Here is a 24,844-nt window from a genome sequence, read left to right as displayed (position 1 = left end):
TGAACAAGTGGTCTTGTGTGAGGTGAGAGGTGTGTTTTATTATTATTTCTGCCTTGGTGTCATCTTCCACTGGTCTACTCATGATTGCACTTTAAATGTAATTCTTTCCATTTTGATTTTAGCTCATTAGCCTTATTAAGCTTAAGCTTTTTTTTTATACCTGTTACAAAAACATGATTTAAAAAAATCACACAGAATATTTTTGTCACATTTTCAACACAGTTAGGGTGCGGTCACACCGAACTTTAATTATGCCTGTGAGGGCGGATTCTGCCAATGCTTTTCAATGGGAACAGAGCGTTTTTTGGCAGAAATCCGCAAATGCCAACAAACCGCTCCGTTCCCATTGAAAAGCATTGGCAGAATCCGCCCTCATAGGTAGAATTAAACTTCGGTGCACCCTTAGAGGTGAAAATGACACAAAATATTCATTTTAATTTATATATTGATATTTTATTGAACTATCAAACACATTTTTTGATCCTGTTCAAATACATCCTCTGGGATGACAGGCGTGTCATTTTAAACAAAACATTTTTTTTTCCTTTTTTTTCTTTTTTACAGGAAATTTGACTCAAATACCATTATACAGGTCACAATGGATTATTATGATTCAACACTTTACGATGACTACGTCTATGATAACTCGTCTACACCACACGAGGAAGCCGTTGTCACGCACAATGCAACGTGTTTCAAGGAGGCCTCATGTATAATTCTGCTGGTGATCAATGTGCTCATTTTTCTCCTGGGAATCTGTGGCAATGCTGTGGTGATCTGGATTGCTGGCTTTAAGATGAAAACGACAGTCAACACTACCTGGTACCTCAGTCTTGCAATCTCTGACTTTATATTCTCTGCCTTTCTACCGTTTAACATCATCCACATTGTAACGAACAACTGGATGTTCGGGCTCGTCATGTGCAAGTTCTCCTCCTTCGTGATGTTCCTGAACATGTTCAGCAGCATCTTCCTGCTGGTCATAATCAGTGTTGACCGTTGTGTGTCGGTCATGTGTCCAGTGTGGGCCCAGAACCACCGCACTATTAGGAAGGCGTCTGTGGCTGTTGTCTTAGCCTGGGTCGTCTCCATTGTGCTAAGCATGCCAGCTATGTTTTATCGGGACATTGCTTCTTATCTGGGGAAGACGATTTGCTTCACCAAATATACTGATGAACACAGCCACAAGACCATCGCAGTAAGCCGCTTCATTGGAGGGTTTGTTATCCCGCTCTTCATTATCATAATCTGCTACTCCATCATTATGGTGAGACTTCGGTCTAGTAGGATGAACAGGTCTTCCAAGCCCTTCAAAGTCATGACAGCCCTCATCGGCACGTTCTTCTTCTGTTGGCTGCCGTACCATGTATTCGTTCTACTGGAGCAGAACCACCATTACCACAATGAGAACTTTAAGATCGGACTTACAGTGGCCACATCTGTGGCTACAGCCAACAGTTTCCTGAACCCGGTGCTGTATGTGTTCATGGGTGGTGATTTCAAGCGGACGTTCAAGAGTTTTGTGCTGTCTAAGATTGAAAATGCCATAGGGGATGATGGCCGCACAACCAGTCGCTATCTCTCCAGGTCAAGCTCCATGGACGGCAGGGCTTCCACACACATCTAGTATCAAACTGGCTAAATACTGGGGATCTGTATTGCACACGTTTATCAGTAAATGGTCTTTTGATGCTATCGTTCAACAGATGACCCAAATTTTAGGGTACAGTCACACTGAACTTTGATTCTGCCTATGTGGCAGATTCTACCAATGCTTTTCAATGGGAACGGAGCAATGGCAACAAACCTCTCCATTCCCAATGAAAAGCAATGGCAGAATCCACCGCATAAGTAGAATCAAAGTTTGGTGTAATCGTACCCATACACACTTAAATCTATTTTTCTTAATTCATGAAAACACCAACGCAATTGAGTTTTTACATTTATCTCTTACAATTTCTCTGCTTTCAGAAACAACCTAAAACATGTATTCTACGTGCCATTGTACATACTGTATGGTGTTTTTCTGTGCAACTTAGTTATATCTGCTAGAGGTGGAAATACAAAACTGTGTCACAGAAGAAGTACTATCAGTTCATTTGTAGATAAAACAAGACATGACTCAGTCATGTATACCAGCTTGCTATGTGTTTTATCTGATGTATGAATGTATGAGCAACAAAAATAAACTCCCACACACACACCCAGTAGAACGGGTTGATAGTGTTGTATTCATTGTTCTGAATCCTGGACAAAAGACCGGTGGTGAGCAGTACTCTTTTTTTATTTTTTTTATTTCAATGGGCAGGTAGCCTAATGGTCGTCAACAGCACAACATTTAACTATAAAGAAATTAAGATGACAAAAGACAGCTAATGATTGTCAGGTGGTGGACAATTAACACGTTTCAGAATGAATGAAAGACGCAATCAGAGTGACGCACAGCCAGCCACACAGTATAGCCAAAATAATAATAGTATTCAAATAGTAGCTTTAAGGCTACTAATCATCCATCTGCAACACTAAGTTACCGTACAATACACTGAATACAGGCAACTCCCCATGTTCCATAGTAAGAGAGGGGTAAATACAAAATATACTGCCTCCAAAGCTATTCCTGTCATACCTAAATACATTAATTAGCCTAAGCCTAATAATCATTGGTGGAAAAAGTACTCAAATGTTTTATTTAAGTGAACGTATAAATACTGCATGAACAAAATACCCAAATGGGTCCATTTGGTTTAATTAATGTCTTTTCTAAATATAGTATTCAATAAAAATAAAAAGAAATAGCAGATCTACAAGCACACAAGGCGGCGACGCGTTGTGAGCTTGTAGATCTGCTATTGTAATGAAACATGAAACACGCTGATTTTAGCGTCAGTTTTGATGCTAAAATCATAATAAATCTTGGAATGTTTTTTTAATCACAAGGCCCGTACCTTTACAATGGTATATAGATTGACTATGTAGGTGACACACACGCTAGTGTAAATGTGTTAGTTTGGGGGAAAAAACGCTTGTTTCGCCGCTTGTTTTTCATTCCTCAACACGCACGCACACACACACACACACACAAATTGTAAGCGACCTCGTTTTCTGTAAAGTTGTTTGTAAATATTGGTAGTTGCTATGTATTTGTTATTGTTTCCTTTGTCCTCATCTTGCGCTAATGCACGCAACTGTTGCGCCAGGTTGTATTTGTGTTAGCTTCATAAAATAAATGTCCGTTTATAAGTTGTTGTGTCACTGTAGCATCGAGTGATGACCCACAGCTGTTTGTTCTTCTTGCAGTCTCGAGTCTCGTATGAACAACAACAACAACGTTGCTGCGATTGCGTGTACTGCTTGTGTTTAAAACAAAGTATTTTTCACAGCTTTTCACTATTGATGCCGTTTGTTTCTCTCTCTGCTGCTGTTCTCAATGGGCTAGACTCGAGTCTAACTTTCACTTCGCAGCACGTCACAACACGACATTGTCCCGTGACTAAAATAGCAGATATACAAGCTCACAACGCGTCGTGGATGCAAGTCATTGAGCTTGTAGGTCTGCCATTAAAACATTATGGCTACAAATAATCCTGGATTGTATTCATATAATATAATAACACAGGCCTGGGTATTCTACGTTTTGCAGGTCAAGGAAAGGACCCCTTAGCTGAGAGAGAGACCCGTATTAATTGATTAATTAATTATGTATATATATATACATAGTCATTTTTTTCTGGACTTTAACTTGTAACAGAGTATTTTTTATATTGCAGTATTGGTGCTTTTACTTAAGTAAAGAATTGTAGTATTTTTTCCACCACTGATATACACACACATACATAAATAGCTACTTTAATATGGACTTTCAACGCAAAAATGGATATTTTAAGTAGCCCCATTTACACACATTACCTTGTCAAAGCCTACATTTGCAGTTTCTGTTGGCTAATTAGTGTCCATTTTTAGTTTCTGTTGAATTAATGTGCCTGCATAGAGCAGCGCAAGTTGTGACTCCTTAACATTCCATTCAATTTCATTTTGATAGGATTGGATGGCTTAGGGTTGCGGACAGAGTACAGCAACTTGCTATGGGCCTGGTCTTCAAGATATATCACAACATTGGGATCCCCCTGTATTTGTCAAAATACTTCCAAAATGTTAATGATGTCCATGATCACAATACCAGAGGCAGCTCCACAAACCTTGTCCAACCCTTTTTTGGCTCAACAAAGGGAAGTAACTCGTTCTCATGCTATTCATCAAAAATGTGGAACGCCCTACCAAAAGGAGTAAAGGAGTGTAAAACCCTACTCTCTTTCAAAACAGCCCTAAAGATACACCTTCAGGAGGCTGCAATTGGAAAATGGCCCCGTCTAAGTCCTAACCTAACCTACCCCCCTACCCCCCCCCCTCTCTCCTTCTCCTTTTGTACATATTTCTCACTCTTCATACCAGTAACCCGTAAACTGATTGTATGACATTCTATAGTAGTTGTGTATATCTGTCTGTCTCTTATATGTCATCATGATTTGTGTGCATGGGGAACTCATTTGAAACAAGCTCAGTGCTTTTATGAGTCTTCCAGTTTAGTAGACCTTGTATTGTGAATTTGTACTTCCATGTACTGTTGTTCTCATGTCTTACTAAATAAAGTACATCAATCAATCAATCAATCAGGTCTTGTGTTCTCAACTTCTCACAGCTGAGACCACTAATGGCCGCTGCAGCGAGGGGGAGGGGGAGGGGGGGGGGGGGGTGTCCTCGCAGTCGCTTTGAGGCACAAGGCAATGCACTTTACTGTGAAGTAACTAAGTACATTTACTCAAGTACTGTATAAGCGTGCATCCGTTGTCTGTCAACAACACAGTCGGCGAAAAATGGGAACGCCGTTCGCGTAAAGTAAGTAAGTACTACATTAACTCAAGTACTTTTCTTATGTTGTGTTGTGTCCTATACATTACTCTGTGTCTAGGCAGAGAGGCGAGAGGCGTGAGAGAGGCGTGTCTAGTCCCATAGCTTGGGAGGACGAGGCCCGTTCAGAGTATGGGATTTGGGAAAGTATCCCCATTGGTTGTAAGGACAGCCAATGGCGCAAATGTGTTGCAAATCTGTCGAATGCAAATCTGTAATGTGTCGGAAGTAGGTCTGTCTGTTCTTAGACCAGCTTTGCAAGCAAGCTGGTAAAAAAAAACACACACACACACACACACACACACACACACACACACACACACACACACACACACACACACACACACACACACACACACACTCTGTCATGGGGGGTAATATGTTTGCTGTATAATGTATGTACCATTTTGTATTCCTATTGCGGAGTGACACATTAATAAAGGTTTATCTAGCTACAGTACAGTATCTATCTATCTATCCGTTCAGCTATCCATATCTATCTGAGCCCACTTGAAAATCTCAAAAGCGTTCAAACCGCGCTGCTCAAAATGATATCTTTCCTCCTGTGTGAACACTTCTGTAGTGTTTGACAGTCAGTTGGAGGCCCACTTGCAATACCCTCGTGGCCCGACTCTATCAAACAAGATGTCGACAAGGGCAAATATTGCGGCATGGTCATGCTGGACCTCCAGAAGGCCTTTGACACCGTTAATCACCCAATTATGATCAATAAGCTCAAAGCAATAGGTTTTGATGACACGTCGGTGAACTGGATGAGATCCTACCTGGAAGGGAGGGAGCAAGTGGTGGAAGTAAACGGCACCCAGTCCCCTCCCCTCCCAGTGACTTGTGGTGTTCCTCAAGGAAGTATACTAGGACCTCTACTGTTCCTGATATACGTGAATGATATGTCTTCAGCTTGCGACTGCAAACTGTTCCTGTTCGCAGATGACTCGGCTCTGTTGGTCTCGGACAGTAATGTTCATTATTATTTCTGCTTTGGTGTCCTCTTCCGCTGGCCTACTCATGATTGCACTTTAAATGTAATTCTTTCCATTTTGATTTTAGCTCATTAAGCCTTATTAAGCTTAAGCTTTTTTTTTACCTGTTACAAAAACATGATTTAAAATAATCACACAGATGAATTCACCACAGCTAGGGTGCGGCCACACCGAACTTTAATTCTGCCTATGAGCGAGGATTCTGCCAATGTTTTTCAATGGGAACAGAGTGTTTTTTGGCAACAAACCGCTCCGTTCTCATTGAAAAGCATTGGTAGAATCCGCCCTCATAGGTAGATTTGCTACGATTTGCTTCAACAAATATACTGATGAACACAGCCACAAGACCATCGCAGTAAGCCGCTTCTTTGGAGGGTTTGTTATCCCGCTCTTCATTATCATAATCTGCTACTACATCATTATGGTGAGACTTCGGTCTAGTAGGATGAACAGGTCTTCCAAGCCCTTCAAAGTCATGACAGCCCTCATCGGCACGTTCTTCTTCTGTTGGCTGCCGTACCATGTATTCGTTCTACTGGAGCAGAACCACCATTACCACAATGAGATAATTAAGATCGGACTTACAGTGGCCACATCTGTGGCTACAGCCAACAGTTTCCTGAACCCGGTGCTGTATGTGTTCATGGGTGGTGATTTCAAGCGGAAGTTCAAGAGTTCTGTGCTGACTAAAATTGAAAATGCCATAGGGGAGGATGGCAGGGCTTCCACACTCATCTCCATGAATAGAGTACGTGAGGACCCCAATTGAAACAAGCCAGTGTGGCTTTTCTGGGCTTTTCAATCCTATTTAGTTGACCTTGTATTGTGAACTTTACTTCCATGTGCTTTTTTCTCTGCAAACTTTTAAATAAAGTATTCAATCAATCAATCAATCAATCAATCAATCAATCATCTAGTATCAAACTGGCTAAATACTGGGGATCTGTAGTGCACGTCTATCAGTAAATGGTCTTTTGATGATATCTTTCAACAGATGACCCAAATTTTGTATTAGCGACACCAAAACATTTTCACATGTTCTATGGTGATTTTTAGGGAAATGAGCTGCACTACAGCAGGACTATGTGATAACATTTTAAGATTGGATTCTAAGAGAGGAAGTAATTGCATGCCTCTGGCCTGTTTGGGCTTGTAAAGTAGTGGAATGTTTGGCTTAAATCAGAAGAGATACACACTTGTATTCCACTTCCATCTGCCTTTTGTAATATGAAGAGGGTCTACATTTTAGAAGATTGTTTTCTTCTTCACCAGGAAAAAAATATAATTTTACATCTTAGGGTACGGTCACACTGAACTTTGATTCTGCCTATGTGGCAGATTCTGCCAATGCTTTTCAATGGGAACGGAGCGTTTTTTTTGCGGAAATCTGCATATGGCAACAAACCTCTCTATTCCCTCTCTCCATTGAAAAGCATTGGCAGAATCCACCACATAAGCAGAATCAACGTTCGGTGTCATCGTACCCATACACACTTAAATCTCTTTTTCTTAATTCATGAAAACACCAATGCAATTGAGTTTTTACATTTATAGACAGAGAGAGTGTTTAAGCTTTGTAATTTTTGTGATGAACATGATGAATGATTGCCCATTCATGGTTTGTTTTATTAATATCATTTGTATCTAGAAAAATAATATTGTATTTTGGGTAGATTTACTTGCAGTAAATGTTTAGTACAGTAACCAGTTTAAAGCTGCTATTAATAGGGCCTTGTTCTGTCATCTCTGCAAATTACAATCCTACTCTCATTTGATTCAAAGGACTGTTCAGGAAATATCAAAATTGATCAGCAGTTCGCAATATTTTCTGGATCAGAACACAATTTCACACATTTTCATAATTAAAGCATATTTTATTATACTTTATTATATTTTTCCCACAAAATCATTTTTAGCAGAGATAGGCCAACAGCTATCTCAAGGAAAACATGACCTATGCTGTCATGCTGAGTGTTTCCAAAGACACCATATTTAGGATTTAATTAAAGGAGTAGTTCACCCCAAAAATTACGTGCAATACCGTTTGTTCAGTAATGGTTGTACCTAAGAGGAACAGTTGCATCATGGGTACTTATACCTACTGGAAGGTTATGACATACAGTATATACCAGTTAACATTCATAAATGCCAAAGGTATAGTGAAACAATTAAGCAGAAAGGTAGGAAGTTTTATCCACATGACCTCCTGCCTATCGTCTGGATAGAGTGGTCATTATTAATTCACTTTATGCTCTCTGTCCTTCTCTGTAACTCTGACACAGTCCCCTGAGGATAGGCAGTTCACATAGCAGCACCCTTTGAATGACTGAACAAAGAGAATAGAGCATTTGCTTGAGCAAACATTCACTTGTGAACATCTAAAATAGCACTTTGGTGCAAATATTCACATCTGTGACCTTTTTTCCGGATGATTAGCATGGCATTCATCAGTATTCTTTTCATTGCTTATTTGCCAGATGTACAAACTTAAATTATACTACTGTTGATTTTGTTCCATCAATGAAATCCATCACTATTGAAACCTGATTACATAAAATATTTGAACCTTTATAACAGCTAAAAAGACTAATATTGCGTTGCATTAAATAGAACATACGTCTGCATGTGTCATATACGCAGAGAGATCTTACAACATGGGAGAATGTCAATTTTGATGCAGTGTTAGATCCTACTATCCTACTATAAAATGAAGAAACCTCTGTCTGTCTGTCTGTCCTTCTGTATGCCCTCAGTGGGTTAACCAATTGATCTAAACTTGCACTGACCATTGACCATTGCCATATGAAGAGAGTTAAGTGACAAAGCCCATTTTTAACTTTCCACAAATTTAAGCTGTTTATTAGCCCAAGTTCGATAAATAATAATTCATTCATTAACGTAAATCAGGCCGTGTTAACAATATCCTGAATACATAAAACATGTAATATAAAATAAATAAGAATAGGAGCACATAGCTCTGTTACAAAAATATAATAAAGAAGAAATAAATGTGAAATGCACCTATGCCTATACATGTATGTAGTATGGTATGTCACAGAAGGACCTGAATGAGCAAGGTGAGCTAATCTTGAATGACTGGGCCTGACTGAGCCACGAATTTGGGTGGAAGATTATTGTCTCCCCTGGTAATCAACTTTGGGATTTTTGCCAGACCCAGAGCGTCGGCCTACATGAGGCTTTGTCTGTCCCTCTTTCGTCCCTCTTTTGTCCTTCTTTTCCTCTTTTCCTCTGCACACACGCCAAGCGAAGTCCGGCCATTCAGATTTCAACCACTAGGGGTCTGGCAGTACCAGGTCTCCTGGTCCTAGTTAACACATAACACAACCTCGTAGTGATGTTCTCTCTCCCTGACTGTCAGTCAGAAACTGTAGTCTCCCCAGCCTGTTTCACATTCTTGTGAGACACAGCAGGGCCAAAAGGTCAACAAAACGATCTAGTCAAAAGACAAGAGGCAGAAATAGAGACCAGCAGCCATTGTCAGAGACATCCCACAGGCACTAGTTGACTAGTTATTTCACATCCGCACCACCCTGTTCCATTCAGGAGTGTACGTGGACAAACCACTGTCTCTGGCAGATGAACCAATTCTAACACCAATAGACACTCACAGCACACACAACACGCACGCACGCACGCACGCACGCACACACACACGCACCTCAGCATCTGTGGGTGGCTCATTATCTCCTTCACCCACCAGGAGGGGTTGTATGGCTGGATATTCTGTTTAGTGCTGTTTAGTTTTGCCAATTATTTGGTGGCCCACTTGCAATACCCTCGTGGCGCACCAGTGGTCCCCGCCCACAGGGTGAGAACAAATGTCACACAACTGATGTCACAGGCTGGCCACATGAAGTAACAAGACTTGACTATGTTTTAATAATTTATTACTGAACAGCAGTGGTGGAAAAAGTACAAAAAATGTTTACTTAAGCGAAAGTATTAATACTGCAATGTAGAAATACTTACAAGTAAAAGTACGGAATTCTAAATTTACTTGTGTAAAAGTACAAAAGTATTGGCATCAAAATGTACTTAAAGGTAGGGTAAGTGATATTTTTTGGTTAAAACAAAAAGTATTTTGTTAAAAGGTTAAAATACTATATTCTGATAGTAATCATTGCTATAGAGTGTTTTTTCAGTAACAGATGTCTCCCTGTCTCTCCAGCTCTTTAATAAACAGAAAATACATTTTTCGGTAGGTGTCAAAATCTCAGCCAATCAGGAGAAAGTACCCATTTTTAAGCTTAATTTGTATAGTGTTCCAGTTCCAATTTTGTCTGCTCATTTCTTAGTGTCATCACTTCCAATTTGACTTGTTTAATCTGTATCCTGATTGAGTTCTCTGTCCTGGTTGGATAAAATTGGAAATGAAACTGAAACTGAAACGAAAATGCATTTTCTGTTTAATAAAGAGGTGGAGAGACAAGGAGACTCCTAATACTGAACAAACACTCTATGAGTACTATCAGAATATAGAGCTATTTAACACTTATTTTAACCAAAGCAAATCACTTACCCTACCTTTAAAGTACCAAAAGTAGAAAGTACTCATTCTGCAGAATATCCCATTTCGCAAGTTTTCAAATGTATAAAAATCTTCTGAAAATAGCAGATCTACAAGCTCACAATGCGTCGCATCACGACGCATTGTGACCTAGTAGATCGGTTCTTTTCAAATGGCCGAAATGTACTAGGGCTGAAGTGGTTAATGTTTGTTTTGTAATAATAATCAAAATCTACAAAGTAACTTGTAACAAAAGTTTTCAAATAATTGCAGTGGAGTGAAAGTATAATATTTGCCTCTGAGATGTAGTGGAGTAGAAGTAAAAGTACCGAAAATTGGAAATACTCCAGTAAGTAAAAATACCAAGAAATTGTACTTAAGTACAGTACTTAGTTACTTTACACCACTGCTGAACAGCATGTAATGTAAAAAGAACAACAAAATGTAAAGATTAGTTGATAAACATTATTTATAACAGCTGGCAGGTGGTGGATGAGGGACAGGGGGCATCTAATGGCAGTCATGTCTGATTAATCATTGCAAGCCCAAAATATGGTAATTATGCAGGAGGTTCCCATCTGGAAGCTGCCTCTTCTTGATGCTCCCAATATGCAGTATAATACAACAGCAAATACATTCCCTCCAGCATCACATCTGAAACACTCGCACATCAAGTCCCTGCATGGAATCTGGGTGCCAGTGCGCTGCGATTTGCTTCTCTATAGTTCAATGCGTCAGAGAACAGTGGTATTTGGTCCAGCTGCCTCTTAGACTTGCGTGACTTTAAAGCCAACACAGGAGTTCTTGTCGTAATTGTCCTACCATATTATTTATTGATGGAAATTAGTTTCCAAACCACATCAGTGAACAGCATTTTAGATCATTGAAATCTAGATGCTACATAACAAGATCATATAAGATCAACCTTTATTGATCCTCAGGGGGGCAATTCAGGTGTCAGCCAGTGGTGGAAAAAGTACTCAAATTCTTTACTTAAGTAAAAGTACCAATACTGCAATATAAAAATACTCTGTTATAAGTAAAAGTCCAGAATAAAAAATTTACTTGAGTAAAAGTACAAAAGTATTGGCCTCAAAATGTACTTAAAGTACCAAAAGTAAAATTACTAAATATTTGAAAATAGCAGATCTACAAGCTCACAACGCGTCGCGATGCTATTTTCAAATAGCCTATGTATAAAATAGGGCTAAAGTGGTTAATGTATGTTTCATTATATCATAGTTTATATCTGAAAAGTAACTAGTAACTAAAGTTCTCAAGTAAATGTAGTGGAGTTAAAGTACAATATTTGCCTCTGAGATGTAGTGGAGTAGAAGTAAAAGTATTGGAAATTGGAAATACTCAAGTAAAGTACAAATACCTCAAAATTGTGCTTAAGTAAATGTACTTAGTTACTTTCCACCACTGGCAGCAGCAGTAACTTTGACTAGATAAGTGCACTCCTCGGATCTCCATCAGACTGGGTTGCCTACCCAGGGCTGTATCAGTCTTGGGGTGTTAGCCCCAGCAGATAGTGTCGGCCGCACGCCTTTGGCCTGGTAAAGACAATAAAGGGCATTTAACAGGACAAGAGGAAATCCTCAACAGTGCATAAGATTGGGAACCCAAACCCAAAACCATGTCTTTGGGTCTTTGTATTATGGAAGACACATGTTATCCTCATCATCTTGCATCTTGCTCCTCATCATCCATGGTTCCTATGGGGATTAGTGCCACTAATTGACTCTCCTGTGGGATATTTCTGATTACTCTAACAGGATTTAGATTTTAGATGGTAAAAGGCTACACAGATGATAACATAAAACCATGTCATATTGGCTTATAGAATAGGTGGCATGATGTAAGAAATATCTGTCTGTGCCTTAGTTTAATTTTCTTTTATCCAAATGCTGTTTTCCTATCCAAAGCTTAAATCTATGTTTTCCTTGGTGACAGTTTAGATATGCATTTTCCCTGTTAAATCTACTGTGATATTGAGAAAAGCATTGCTAATAGTCTTGGTTGCTCCATGTAATTGGGGAAATCGTAAAGTAATATCTTAGATTTATGACGTGTTGTTGTCTGTCTACAACTGTGCTTACAGTAACAAAATAACAGCAAATATTGTTGTTACAGTACAAACAGCTTTTTCAACAGTCTTCTATAAATACTCCAACAGTCAGTATATCACCTTTGGATTCTAGTATTGCTGTGAAAAGCTTTTCACTTCACCAGAATCAGAATCAGACTCAACTTTATTGTCACGTCACAGGTTTACAGGTGTAAAACAGTAGGTGAAATATTTTTTGGGGCAAGCTTCATTGTTTTTCTTATTTCCATAAAAGAGAAAGGGAAGAAGAGGGGGGGGGGCAGGGGAAGATAGAGAGAGATCAATAAAAACAACAATTTATCCACATATTTACTCATAGTATATCTAATATCTATCCGGTGTGGTAAGTGCCTGAGGTAGCCTAAAACATAAGGTACCTGGTAAGACATAAAGGTGCGTGAGCATAGCAGCAGATATATTACTGATGGATATTTGTTCTTATCACCCATATAAAGTACAGATAACTTTAAGAAAGGCAACAAGAAAATGCAGACAGACAGCCATTGAGTGTAATGAAATATCTTGTATTTCTATTGAGACAAAGAGAGTAGGGAAGGTTCAGTATCAACAAGTGGCAGGCAGCATCGGGGTACCTCTCTCTCCCGAGAGACAGAAAAGGGTTTTAACATGACCCGTTATCAGTTTGGTAACATAAACATATAACATAATGGATGTGACAGTGGTGAGCTTCCGGGCATAGGTGGAATCCTGTCATTGGATGAGAGGGTAGGTGATGATGAGGAGGATGAAAGATGATGAAGATTATGAAGATGACCCCAGCGTCGACGTGTCTGGGTCAAGACATTGACCTCGGCTCTTGACCGGGCACTCAGTTGCCAGTGTTATTGCATCGGAGGGACACAGAGTTATAGTGGGCTGAAAACATTTCCTTCTAACTCATAATATTATAAATTCCAGAAGCCGGTAGATAGCAGACAGAATGAGAAATTTCTTCCTGTAGAGAATATATTATCAGACAGTAGAGCAGGCACCCTGATATCATACAACTATCACAGCAAGGCCCTGACTTATGGGTGAAACATGTCAGGTTGACAGTGAGAAGACATATGGAGCCAGGCTGAGTTAGGCCAAAATATGAAACTAAAATATGTTATGATGACTGGTTAGATATATATATCAATATTGTCCTCAAAATACATAGTTATCAGACCTAGTCCCTAGACCTAGACCTGGTGGTGTTGCCCTTGATGTATACTGTAGGCCTCCTTGCCCGGCCGCTGTTACTTGCAATAGTCCACTCTTTTAAAAAAAATTGCCAGGCGTTTGATGCCACTCAGAGCTTGGTGCCCAGGGCTGCAGCCCCTAATGCCCCCTTAAGCCAGGCCTGGAGATGGATTGCTGAAGTGGAGCACAACACACCATCGGTACATACCACACGTCATAATTACCCAAGATGTGCTACTCATACGCTGAGTTGGCGGTGCCAGGAATCGAACAGTCCATAAGCGAGTGCTCTACCGACTGAGCTAACCAGAAACTAATGTAAAGATTAAATATAATGTTAAGGTAAAGATTCATCAAGTTAATGTAAAGATTCAACATAAGCTAATGAAATTATTCAACCTAGTATGTTCATGTAAAGATTCAACAAGTTTATGTTAATGTAAAGATTCAACATAATATGTAAACATTCAACATAATGTTAATGTTCGACATATGTTAACTGATTGACTGACTGACTGACTGACTGACTGACTGACTGACTGACTGACTGATTGATTGATTGATTGATTGATTCATTGATTCATTGGTTGTTTGTTTAAATTGATTGATTGACTGACTGACTGACTGACTGACTAAAATGCACATATATGAACATATATTTGTACATATCTGTCAAAAGGATAAAACACACAAAAAAAGATTGAGAGCTTACTTCCATTGTGGTCCTTTAACACAGTGCTATACCATCAACTGTGACAAACCACAAATCATTTCACAAGACTTGTCATTTCACAAGACAAAGAAAGAAGGAACAGAAAGGAACAAACATATATGGTTGACATTTCTTAACCTTGTGTACATTTCATCAAGTGCCGCAGCAGGATTTTATGTATTTGTCTCATCATAAACTGCAGTTTCAGTGAAAGAAAGGGAACTTGGAAAGTTACTTTCTGCGTGTAATCGTGAAATCTCTCTCTCAAACGTGCGCGCACACACACAAACACACACATGATAAGTTGTTCCTGAGACACTCCATAGCAAATAACTGGTATCAAACATTAATGATCGTGGATGGACGACGGTCATTATTTACACAATTGTACATTAGGGCTGCTACTATATTCTCAGGGCGCAAAACAAAGTGATGAAAAGGCCCACGTTAGCATTTCAGAGCTTGCATCCAACATGATATACAGTGATAGTCTATCATGACATGATAGTCAGTCAGTCAGTCAGTCAGTCTGCCAGCCATTCCAGAGTCACACTGCTTAGAAGGTGTTTCTGTTGATCTCTGATGGCAGCTTGAAAGCTTGTAGTATGTTGCATGTACACGAATTGCCATATTGACCTTGAATATTGTCGACCTTTTAACCAAAACCGTGAAATAAAAAAAGGAATCTGTGTTCTAATGGAGCCAATGTAATTATTATTTAGACATACGCTCTTATTAATACTTTTCATTGTTTAAATTTTATAAAACCCAGGGACTGACTTAAAGAATAAATGAATGAATAAATAAATACACGCTTATTTCCATTGACAATGGAAATGTCCATTGACAATGGAAATAAGCTTTCCAGGTCACTTGTGTCTATCCTTTTGACCCGTCTTCACTTGTACATGCGAGTTGTGATTACAAAATGTCTGTCTGACTGTCAATCAATCACATTCAATTTTCTTTTTCAGAAATAGCAAACATAGCAGATCTACAATCCACAATGTGTCACGAATCACGATACAATGGGTTGTGAACTTTTAGATCAGCTATTTTTACTACTTTTGCAGACGAAGTAGGACATTAACTTACAGAAAAAAATGAAAGATTGAAAAAAGGACATTCTGCAGGTCAACATCAGCTAATCCGTACATTTCCCTGTTCTCTTGCTTGCTATTGCATTTGTGATACTCACCCATAGCAAGTGGGCTGCTGTGGCTTCTAGATGAAATACAGCCCAGGGAACACTTACAGTAGTACCAGTGGATCTCACACAAGCAACCCTACCCAGCTGGCCAGAACAAAGTCCATAACCTTGTAAATTCTGCTGAGATTAAACTGTGCCTGTAACTCACAAGAAGAGGAAGGTGAAGAAGACAATGGAGGGAAAGAAGAGAACAATATCAAGTTCAAGGACAGGTATGAGAAGCCCTTGTGACACTCCTCATCTGTCTAAACCCTTTTCCAAATCATTTGTCTAGTTGGTAAGTTTTATACACAGTGCTGTCATCCAACATATGTCATTACGTAATCTATCACAACACCCATCTGGGCAGAGGGAGAAGGGGCAGGGCTTAACAAACATTATAGCAATTCTATCATATAAGAATAAGAATAATTTAGCATGCGTAGGCTATATAACCTTTATTCAACCAGGAAGTCACATTAAGATTATTTATTATAAGTGAGACTTATAAAAACTAAAAACATGAAATACAAATTAAAATTAACCTACACATGTTTGGTAGAGGATTTAAAAACAAGAGCAGGTCATTGACAGGATATCATTTATCTGCCTTTTAAAGTCAGCTAATTAGATGACGTGTTCAAGTTAGAGTTTTGCCTTCAGATCAGTCCCTAACCGTAGGCCTTGAACAAGCTCATCTTGCCTGCCTCAGTTCTTCTTTAAGAATGTGTCTTAAAGAACACATTTCTTCCGATAGTAGGCCTATACTGGTATACCGATAGCATACAGTTCTGTGGCAGTATGGTTGTGCTCCTATGTCACACGTGACGTGACATGTTTGGAGAAGTAGAAAATATATGTAAGTGACATCCTCTTCATTTACTACTGCATACCCAGATCTGAGAACAGGTGGTTTTGTGTGAAGTTATTTTATTACACATTATTTCTGCGTTGAAGCCTACTCTTGATTGCATTTTAAAGGTAAATATTTCCATTTGGACTTACTTGTTACAATGAGTTAAATGATTATTTCAAAGAATCACAGCCTTAAAGCTTTCTTTTTTCTTTATTTGAAAGAAAAATAATATTTAAATGAATCACACAGATGATTTTTTTCTGTGTAATTTTCACCTCGGTGGAAATGAGACAAAATGTTAATTTGGACTCAGACTTGGAGTCAGATACTCACTATTTGATAAAAAAAAAAAAGAGGGAAAAAAAGAAAACGGTATGTCCCCTAAATCTACAGTGGTAAACCATATAGGGTAAAACATTTTTTTTTATCTGCAGCCCAAATGTGCAACTGATAAGAATACATGCTTGTGGTATTTCCTTTTCTACAGCAGTGCAGCATTACCATCTGTGCCATCACCGTTACCTACCATGACATCTGTGCCATCACCGACTCTGTTACCTAACAGTGAAGATGACTATAACACAACGAGTGATTATATTTACAGTGATCTAACTCCAAATAGCACTGAGAACCCTTCACCATTCACCATGTGCAACGACGCAGGGTGTGTCACCCTGGTTGTGATAAATGTGATCTTCTTCCTGCTAGGGCTTTTGGGGAATGGCATGGTTATCTGGGTTGTTGCCTACAAGATTAAAAAGAAGACAGTCAATACAACGTGGTACCTCAGCCTGGCCCTCTCCGACTTCATCTACTGTGTAACTCTCCCTTTCAACATCACTCTGGGAGCAACAGGATATTGGAACTTTGGACTTTTCATGTGCAAGTTCACATCCTTTGTTTTGTTCCTCAACATGTTCAGCAGCATCTTCCTGATGGTAATTATCAGTATTGACCGTTGTGGGGTTGTTGTGTGTGCAGTTTGGGCCCAAAACAATCGTACACTGAGAAAGGCAGCAGTTGCAGTTGTTGTTGCCTGGCTTTTTTCTATGCTGCTGAGCGTTCCTTCCTTAGTGGTTCGTGATATTATAACAGATAATCAGGTTACTATATGCTACAACAATTTTGACTTGCTACCCCACAGCAATAGAGCCCCGGCCTATCGTTTTGTTCTAGGCTTTGTATTTCCAATGATAATCATCACAGTGTGTTATACTACTATCATTGTAAGACTACAGAAGAACAAATTGTCCAAGTCCACTAAGCCCTTCAAAGTCATGACTGCCCTGATAGTCACATTTGTCATCTGTTGGCTTCCATACCACATCTTAATCTTACTACAGATGATCGATAATAAGGCTGTAGCAGCTATATCGGTGACTTTTGTAAGCGCAAATAGTTGCATGAACCCGTTTCTCTATGCATTCATGGGTAGAGATGTTAAGCAGAATTTGTTAGGTTCTTTTGTTTCAAAAATTCAAAATGCTTTCATGGAGGAGAGGTCCTGCAGAACAGTCACAACGTCTCAACCTTAGACAGACTAGGCTACTTCATATTTCTGAGCTTTAGAGAGAAGTATGTTCTCAATATTCATGTTGATATAAAACGATGTCTCGCTGCTCTGTGTTTATCTTCCTGTGAGAACATAAAGATGTTGATAGGTTGTTTTTTAACTTGAAAAACAAACAAATAGGTGCATCACATTTAGTTGTCTCTATTGACAAGTGAAAAGAGAATTTATTTTTTGGATATTTATGTTTTTACTTTTCTCACCATTGAGCTTAAAATAGGATGCAGTAGGATGTAGTAGCAGCTGTAACATAGTCTAATGAGACTATCGTCTTCATTCAGTGCATGGAAAGTTAACAGTGCTACAATGTTGTTACCTGGCACACAAGGATATTTGCATTTTATACGCCATTGAGAATGTTTGAAAGGTTCTGTATTTATTTTTCTATAGTAAAACTGAATTAAAAAAATTACACCTGCACTCATTTACCAACTCATCTTCTGAGACAGAGTATGAGGTTGAAATACAAATGTTCAGCTTGAGAAAAAGTAGGCACTGCAATCGCATCATCAAGCTTTATATAAGCAAATGTAAAAAATAAAAAATAAGATGGGACTAAAAAGATGTCCACCAGGGGTCCTACCAATGTTGTGCAATGTTGCTATTCTACTGTAGGAAAGCTGACCCACTTTTTGCTTTGACATTAGGCTAAAGCACCAGTGGTGGAAGAAGTAGCCTACTTAATTCTTTTACTTCAGTAAAAGTAGCAATTCCGCAATGTAGAAAAACTGACAGGTGGTAGGACAAATGTGCCAATGTTCAAAGGGGGATCTCTGATAATCAAAACAAAGAAAGAGGTCCCACACACTGTCTGGAACTTGCAAAGATGTTGCTCTTTATTTAGGTCGATGTTTCGGTCGTTAGAACTTCATCAGGACAGACAGATCCCCTTTTGATCAAAATATACTTAAAATACCAACTCTAAAAGGACTCATTAACTTTTTTCAAGTTTTCTAAATTTGCTTGATTTACAAGCTCACAATGCATCACATCACGACATAGTGTGACCTTGTAGATCGGCTATTTTCGAATATGAGGTAGGATAAAATAGGGCTTAGTTTGTTAACTTTTTGTACTGATCTAAATCTATAAAGTAACTTGTGACTAAAGTTTTAAATAATTATAGTGGACTAAGAAGTACATTTGCCTCTGAGATGTAGTAGAGTAGATCGGTATAAAGTACTGCAAAATTACATACGGTACTCAAGTAAAGTAAAAGAACCTCAAAATTGTACTTAAGTACATTCTTACTTATGTTACTTTCCACCACTGGAATGTGACATTGACACAAATTATGTGTGGCATTGCAACAGGACAAAGTACTCAACCCCAGTATACTTGAGTCAAAGTATAGATAGATACCCCACGTCAAATATTGCTATTATTGAGTGAAAGTTGCTCAGTAAAATTTGTACTTAAATATTAAAAAGTACAGCCTTTTAAAAAATACCTGCGTTTTCAAAAATACAAAAATTCATAAAAACATAAATTATAATGAAAATAGCAGATCTGCAAGCTTGTAGATCGGCTATTTTCACTGGTTAAGTGGCTAATTCATAATGTACTTTTTCCGTTCCTAGAAATGTAGTGGATTCATACAATGTTTGTCGTTGAAATGTAGTGGAGTGAAAGTCATAAGTATGCAAAAACACAAATACTCAAGTAAAGTGCAGACATTTACTTAAAGGATGACTTCACCCATTTTCAACCTATCTCCATACAATTAGTCCTCACTAATGCTCATGATGAACTGGTACCATTTTTGTCTACCCGGTCTGTGTCTCAGAGGAGCGCATCCTACCCAGAGTTGTGTAATGTCGCTATTCCACTATATAGGAACTTAAGGCTGATGCATTTTTTTTTACATCAGGCCAGTGGTGGTGGCACTACTAGTTAAGACTCTGTTAAGGCCAGTCCACACTAATAATTCGCGACGCAACTCCTTGCAACATGTAACTACTTGCAACTACTTGCACATTATCCCCAATGGCAGTTACAAGGAGTTGCGTTAAAACGGTTTTGTTGCAAGGAGTAGCGACTAGTTGCATTGGTATGGACTGGCCTTTAGAAGCAAAAGTCTTGTTTTCAATATTTTACTTGAGTAAAAGTACAATAATACTTGCCAACAAAATAAGCTTAAAGTACCAAATGTAAAAGTACCCATTATGTCCATTGTAACATTTAACACATTTTGTAAAAATAAACACCTCTTGCATTTACAAGCGTCATAGAGAAGACCAGCAATCAGGGCTACACTCCGTCAACATCTAATATTAACAATATTGTCTCTTCAAATGGAATTCATTGTGCCAGTTATAGTATTTGTTGAATAACGAAAAAGTGTTAATTATGTTTATTTGAATTCATGTCAAGTTATGTTATGTTCAGTATAAAATGCATTTATTTGTAATACTTAGGCCTATTTTTAAATATCAATAGATCAATTGATTCATTAATATACAGTATCTTTCTTTCTTTGGATAAGGTCTGACATTCGTCAGCAAGGGAAAAAAATATTGTAAATCCATTTATTACTATTGATAAGTGTGTATGCACCAAAGCATGACATTGTGTTGCGAGAATTCTGTTGTATTGCACAATACTAGTAGCAGCCACAAAGAGAGAGCTTGCTCATGCATGGGATATTTGGTGCAACTTTTCTACTGAACACTGGGTGAACCGTGCCTTTTAGCTATAGAGACAACTAAATGTGACCTATGGTGAAGAGGGAGGGGGGTCTTACGGGCATTAGCCTATGTAGTCACTTTCAAATTCAATTATTCATTACATCTCATTTGATTCAAAGGACTTTTGAGGACATATTCAAAATACACAATTGAGAAAATGTGTCGGTTTTCTGCACTGCCAAAAGCATGATTGACAAATTCTTATACTGTAGGTTTTTAACATTCGAACATGCTACTATCGTTGTAAGTCCACAGAAGAACAAATTGGCCAAGTCCACTGTTAAGTCAAAACTGGAGCTTTGACTCAGAAGTGGAGCTTCATTGCCAACCCTCTTCCTTATATGGTCAAAAAACTACACCTCTAGTCAAACAGCACTACAATTCCCAGAGGGCAGTAGTAAAATGGCTGCTCGTCAACAGATTGGGAGCACCTGAAAAAGAACAGAGGTGCTCACTCAAAGAAACCAACTCCAGGGAGAAGGAGACTCCAGAGAGGAGAGAAGACACTTCAAGTTTCCAACCAGAGAGTTAAGCCCAAAGACGCCAAATTCGCCAATGGTCGGTAGAATGTTTTATTTTACTTTGGTTTTGAGTTGCTGTTTAATGTGTTTGTAATGTGGCTTAATGTAACATGTTTAACTGCTAAATTAAGGAACACATTGCAAGGAGCATTGCAGCATTGACCTCCGTTTTGTTTGAAAGGTATAAAATACAAAAGAATACAATGTTACAAAGCTAAAATGCTGTTTTGATTTAAAACTACTAAAATTTAGAACTCATGAATTTGCCATGTTTAAAAAAGGTTTAAAATGCCAAGTGAAAAAGAGACGATCTACAAGCTTGTGGATCAGCTATTTTTCTGAAGATGTGTCTTTATGTTATTTATATAATTGTTTAAAGACACTTATTGTTTGGTCTAAGAGGGCTTTAATTGTTTGGTACATGTATTGTTTCAAACATTTATTGTTTTAAGACATTTATTGTTTTTAGACATTTATTATTTTTAGACATATTTATTGTTTTAAAACATTTATTGTTTGAAAACACAAGGTGTTTAAAAATTTGTTGTTTAAGGAATGCTATGATTTGTTGTAAAATGGCAATGTTGCTAACCTTTATTGTTTCTCTGTGTTAAAGGTTTACAACCTAAACTTCTAACTACTAACTGACCAGACCAATCAACAAAAGAAGCCAACCAATGTGAAAAACAGAGTTGGAAAAATAAAAAGTTGATTGAGTTTGGAACATTGAGTTGCGTCCTTGTGTCCTTTGGAGCAAAACTAGGAAGGGACTTGACAAAGTCATGACTGCGCTGATAGTCACATTTGTCATCTGTTGGCTTCCATACCACATCTTAATTTTACTACAGATGATCGATGATAAGGCTGTAGCAGCTTTATCGGCAACTTTTGTAAGCGCAAATAGTTGCATGAACCCGTTTCTCTATGCATTCATGGGTAGAAATGTTAAGCAGAATTTGTTAGGTTCTTTTGTTTCAAAAATTCAAAATGCCTTCATGGAAGAGAGGTCCTGCAGAACAGTCACAACGTCTCAAGCTTAGACAGACTAGGCTACTTCATATTTCTGAGCTTTAGAGAGAAGTATGTTCTCAATTTTCATGTTGATATAAAACGATGTCTCGCTGCTCTGTGTTTATCTTCCTGTGAGAACATAAAGATGTTGATGGGTTGTTTTTTCAAACAAATAGGTCCATCACATTTAGTTGTCTCTATTGACAAGTGAAAAGAGAATTTATTTTTTGGATATTTATGTTTTTACTTTTCTCACCATTGAGCTTAAAATAGGCTGAATGCAGCAGCTGTAACATGGTCTAATGAGACTATCGTCTTCATTCAGTGCATGGAAAGTTAACAGTGCTACAATGTTGTTACCTGGCACACAAAGATATTTGCATTTTATACTCCACACCATTTAGAATGTTTGAAAGGTTCTGTATTTTTCTGCAGTAAAACTGAATTTAAAAAATGACACCTGCACTTATTTACCAACTCATCTTCTGAGACAGAGTATGAGGTTGAAATAACAAATTTTGAGCGAAAAAGTAGGCACTGCAATCGCATCATCAAGCTTTATATAAGCAAATGTAAAAACATAAATAAGATGGGACTAGAAAGATGTCCACCAGGGGTCCTACCAATGTTGCTATTCTACTGTAGGAAAGCTGACCCACTTTTTGCTTTGCCATTAGGCCAAAGCACCAGTGGTGGAAGAAGTACTTAATTCTTTTACTTCAGTAAAAGTAGCAATTCCGCAATGTAGTAAAACTGACAGGTGCGTAGGACAAATGTGCCAATGTTCAAAGGGGGATCTCTGATGATCAAACCAAAGAAAGAGGTCCCACACACTGTCTGGAACTTGCAGAGATGTTGCTCTTTATTTAGGTCGATGTTTCGGTCGTTAGACCTTCATCAGGACAGACAGATCCCCTTTTGATCAAAATATACTTAAAATACCAAATCGAAAAGGACCCATTAAGCAAAATGTCCCATTTCAGATGTTTTTTCAAGTTTTCTAAATTTGCTTGATTTACAAGCTCACAATCCATCACATCACGACATAGTGTGACCTTGTAGATCGGCTATTTTCGAATATGAGGTAGGATAAAATAGGGCTTAGTTTGTTAACTTTTTGTAATGATCTAAATCTACAAAGTAACTTGTGACTAAAGTTTTAAATGATTATAGTGGACTAAAAAGTACATTTGCCTTTGAGATGTAGTAGAGTAGAGGTATAAAGTACTGCAAAATTACATACAGTACTCAAGTAAAGTAAAATAACCTCAAAATTATACTTAAGAACAGTACTTTTATGTTCTTACTTATGTTACTTTCCACCACTGGGATGTGACATTGACACGAATTATGTGTGGCATTGCAACAGGACAAAGTACTCAACCCCAGTACTTGAGTCAAAGTATAGATAGATACCCCAGATCAAATATTACTATTATTAAAAAGTGAAAGTTGCTCGGTCAAATTTATACTTAAGTTAAAGTACTGGAGTACTTGCTTTTAAAAATACTTAAATATTAAAAAGTACATCCTTTTAAAAAATACATTGAGGGGCAAAAACAGCCCTGGCCGTTTTTCATAATCCAACCATTGAGTGCCAAAAACGTCTATGGCCGTTTTTGAATAAAATAAAAATAAAAAAAATAAAAAAAAGATTTAGACTCCCATCCACTTCCTGGTTAACTTTAAAATCCTGTATCTCGGCTCCTGTACCTTTTTTTTTTTTACTATGTATTTTTGGCAAAACATGCTATTTTCAACTGGCTGCAACTATGGAACGGATTATCGAATGTTTATTTTGTTTTCTTCTCGATTCTACGAGACCCCTGTGTGTCGGTCTGTGTCTCAGAGGAGGGCTGTGGACAGTTCAGAAACCTGCCTACCAGTGGCATCATCGATGGGGAATCTAAGCAGAAACTGCAGGCGTTCTATTCCTGGAAAGTTAGCATGCTGTAATGCCATTGTTCTCACGTTGATAACAATCAAAATAACATTTTTAAATCTTGTAAAAAAATAAACGATGATGTCACTGGTAAGCGGGTTTCTGAAGTGTCCACAGCCCTCCTATGAGACACAGACCGAGTAGAATAAAATGTTACCATATGACCAGGGTGAGTCATGAGCATTAGTGAGGAGGACCAATTATATGACGATAGGTTGAAAATGGGTGATGAAGTCTTCCTTTAAGTACAGGTTGTTACCTACCTACTGCTAGGTCGGAAGGCTGATTATTTTTTCGCACGTGTGTGTGTGTGTGTGTGTGTGTGTGTGTGTGTGTGTGTGTGCGTGCGCGCGTGCGTGCGTGCGTGCGTGCATCTTCGGATATGTGTATGTCTGTGAGGGTATGTGGGCATAATTTTCTTCATTCAAGTATCATAATTCACTTAAATCCTCAGTCAGGGTACAGGAACTTGATATGATATTGTCACCTTTATAATAAATTCAACATAAGGCATTTTATGAAAGCTTAAGACTGACTGGGACAGTCCAGTATATCCAAATGCAGTAGTGAAAGCAGGGGAATGGAAATATTGCGAAACTGTGTGAATCAGCTGTCAGCGTCAAAAAA

The 24,844-nt window shown here is 38.3% G+C and overlaps 2 protein-coding genes across 2 annotated transcripts; both read left to right on the top strand.

The window, feature by feature from the left end:
* Positions 1 to 598: 598 nt before the first annotated feature.
* On the top strand, positions 599 to 1,658 carry LOC311044057 (chemerin-like receptor 1; the record flags this gene model as incomplete). The annotated part of the gene is made up of 1 exon (XM_084055478.1): positions 599 to 1,658. One exon carries the CDS (start codon positions 599 to 601, stop codon positions 1,625 to 1,627), a length of 1,029 nt encoding a protein of 342 aa, XP_083911604.1. The 3' UTR covers positions 1,628 to 1,658.
* Positions 1,659 to 17,133: 15,475 nt separating this feature from the next.
* LOC311043195 (chemerin-like receptor 1) lies at positions 17,134 to 21,901 on the top strand (the record flags this gene model as incomplete). Its single annotated transcript, XM_084054377.1, has 2 exons — positions 17,134 to 17,871; positions 21,881 to 21,901. 2 exons carry the CDS (start codon positions 17,134 to 17,136, stop codon positions 21,899 to 21,901), a joined length of 759 nt encoding a protein of 252 aa, XP_083910503.1.
* Positions 21,902 to 24,844: the final 2,943 nt, after the last annotated feature.

This window comes from Gymnoscopelus microlampas (assembly GCF_963454915.1).
Source record: "Gymnoscopelus microlampas genome assembly, chromosome: 4".
Lineage (NCBI taxonomy): Eukaryota > Metazoa > Chordata > Actinopteri > Myctophiformes > Myctophidae > Gymnoscopelus > Gymnoscopelus microlampas.
Note: the sequence above shows the minus strand (reverse complement) of the source record. Positions and strands in the feature narration are given on the sequence as shown.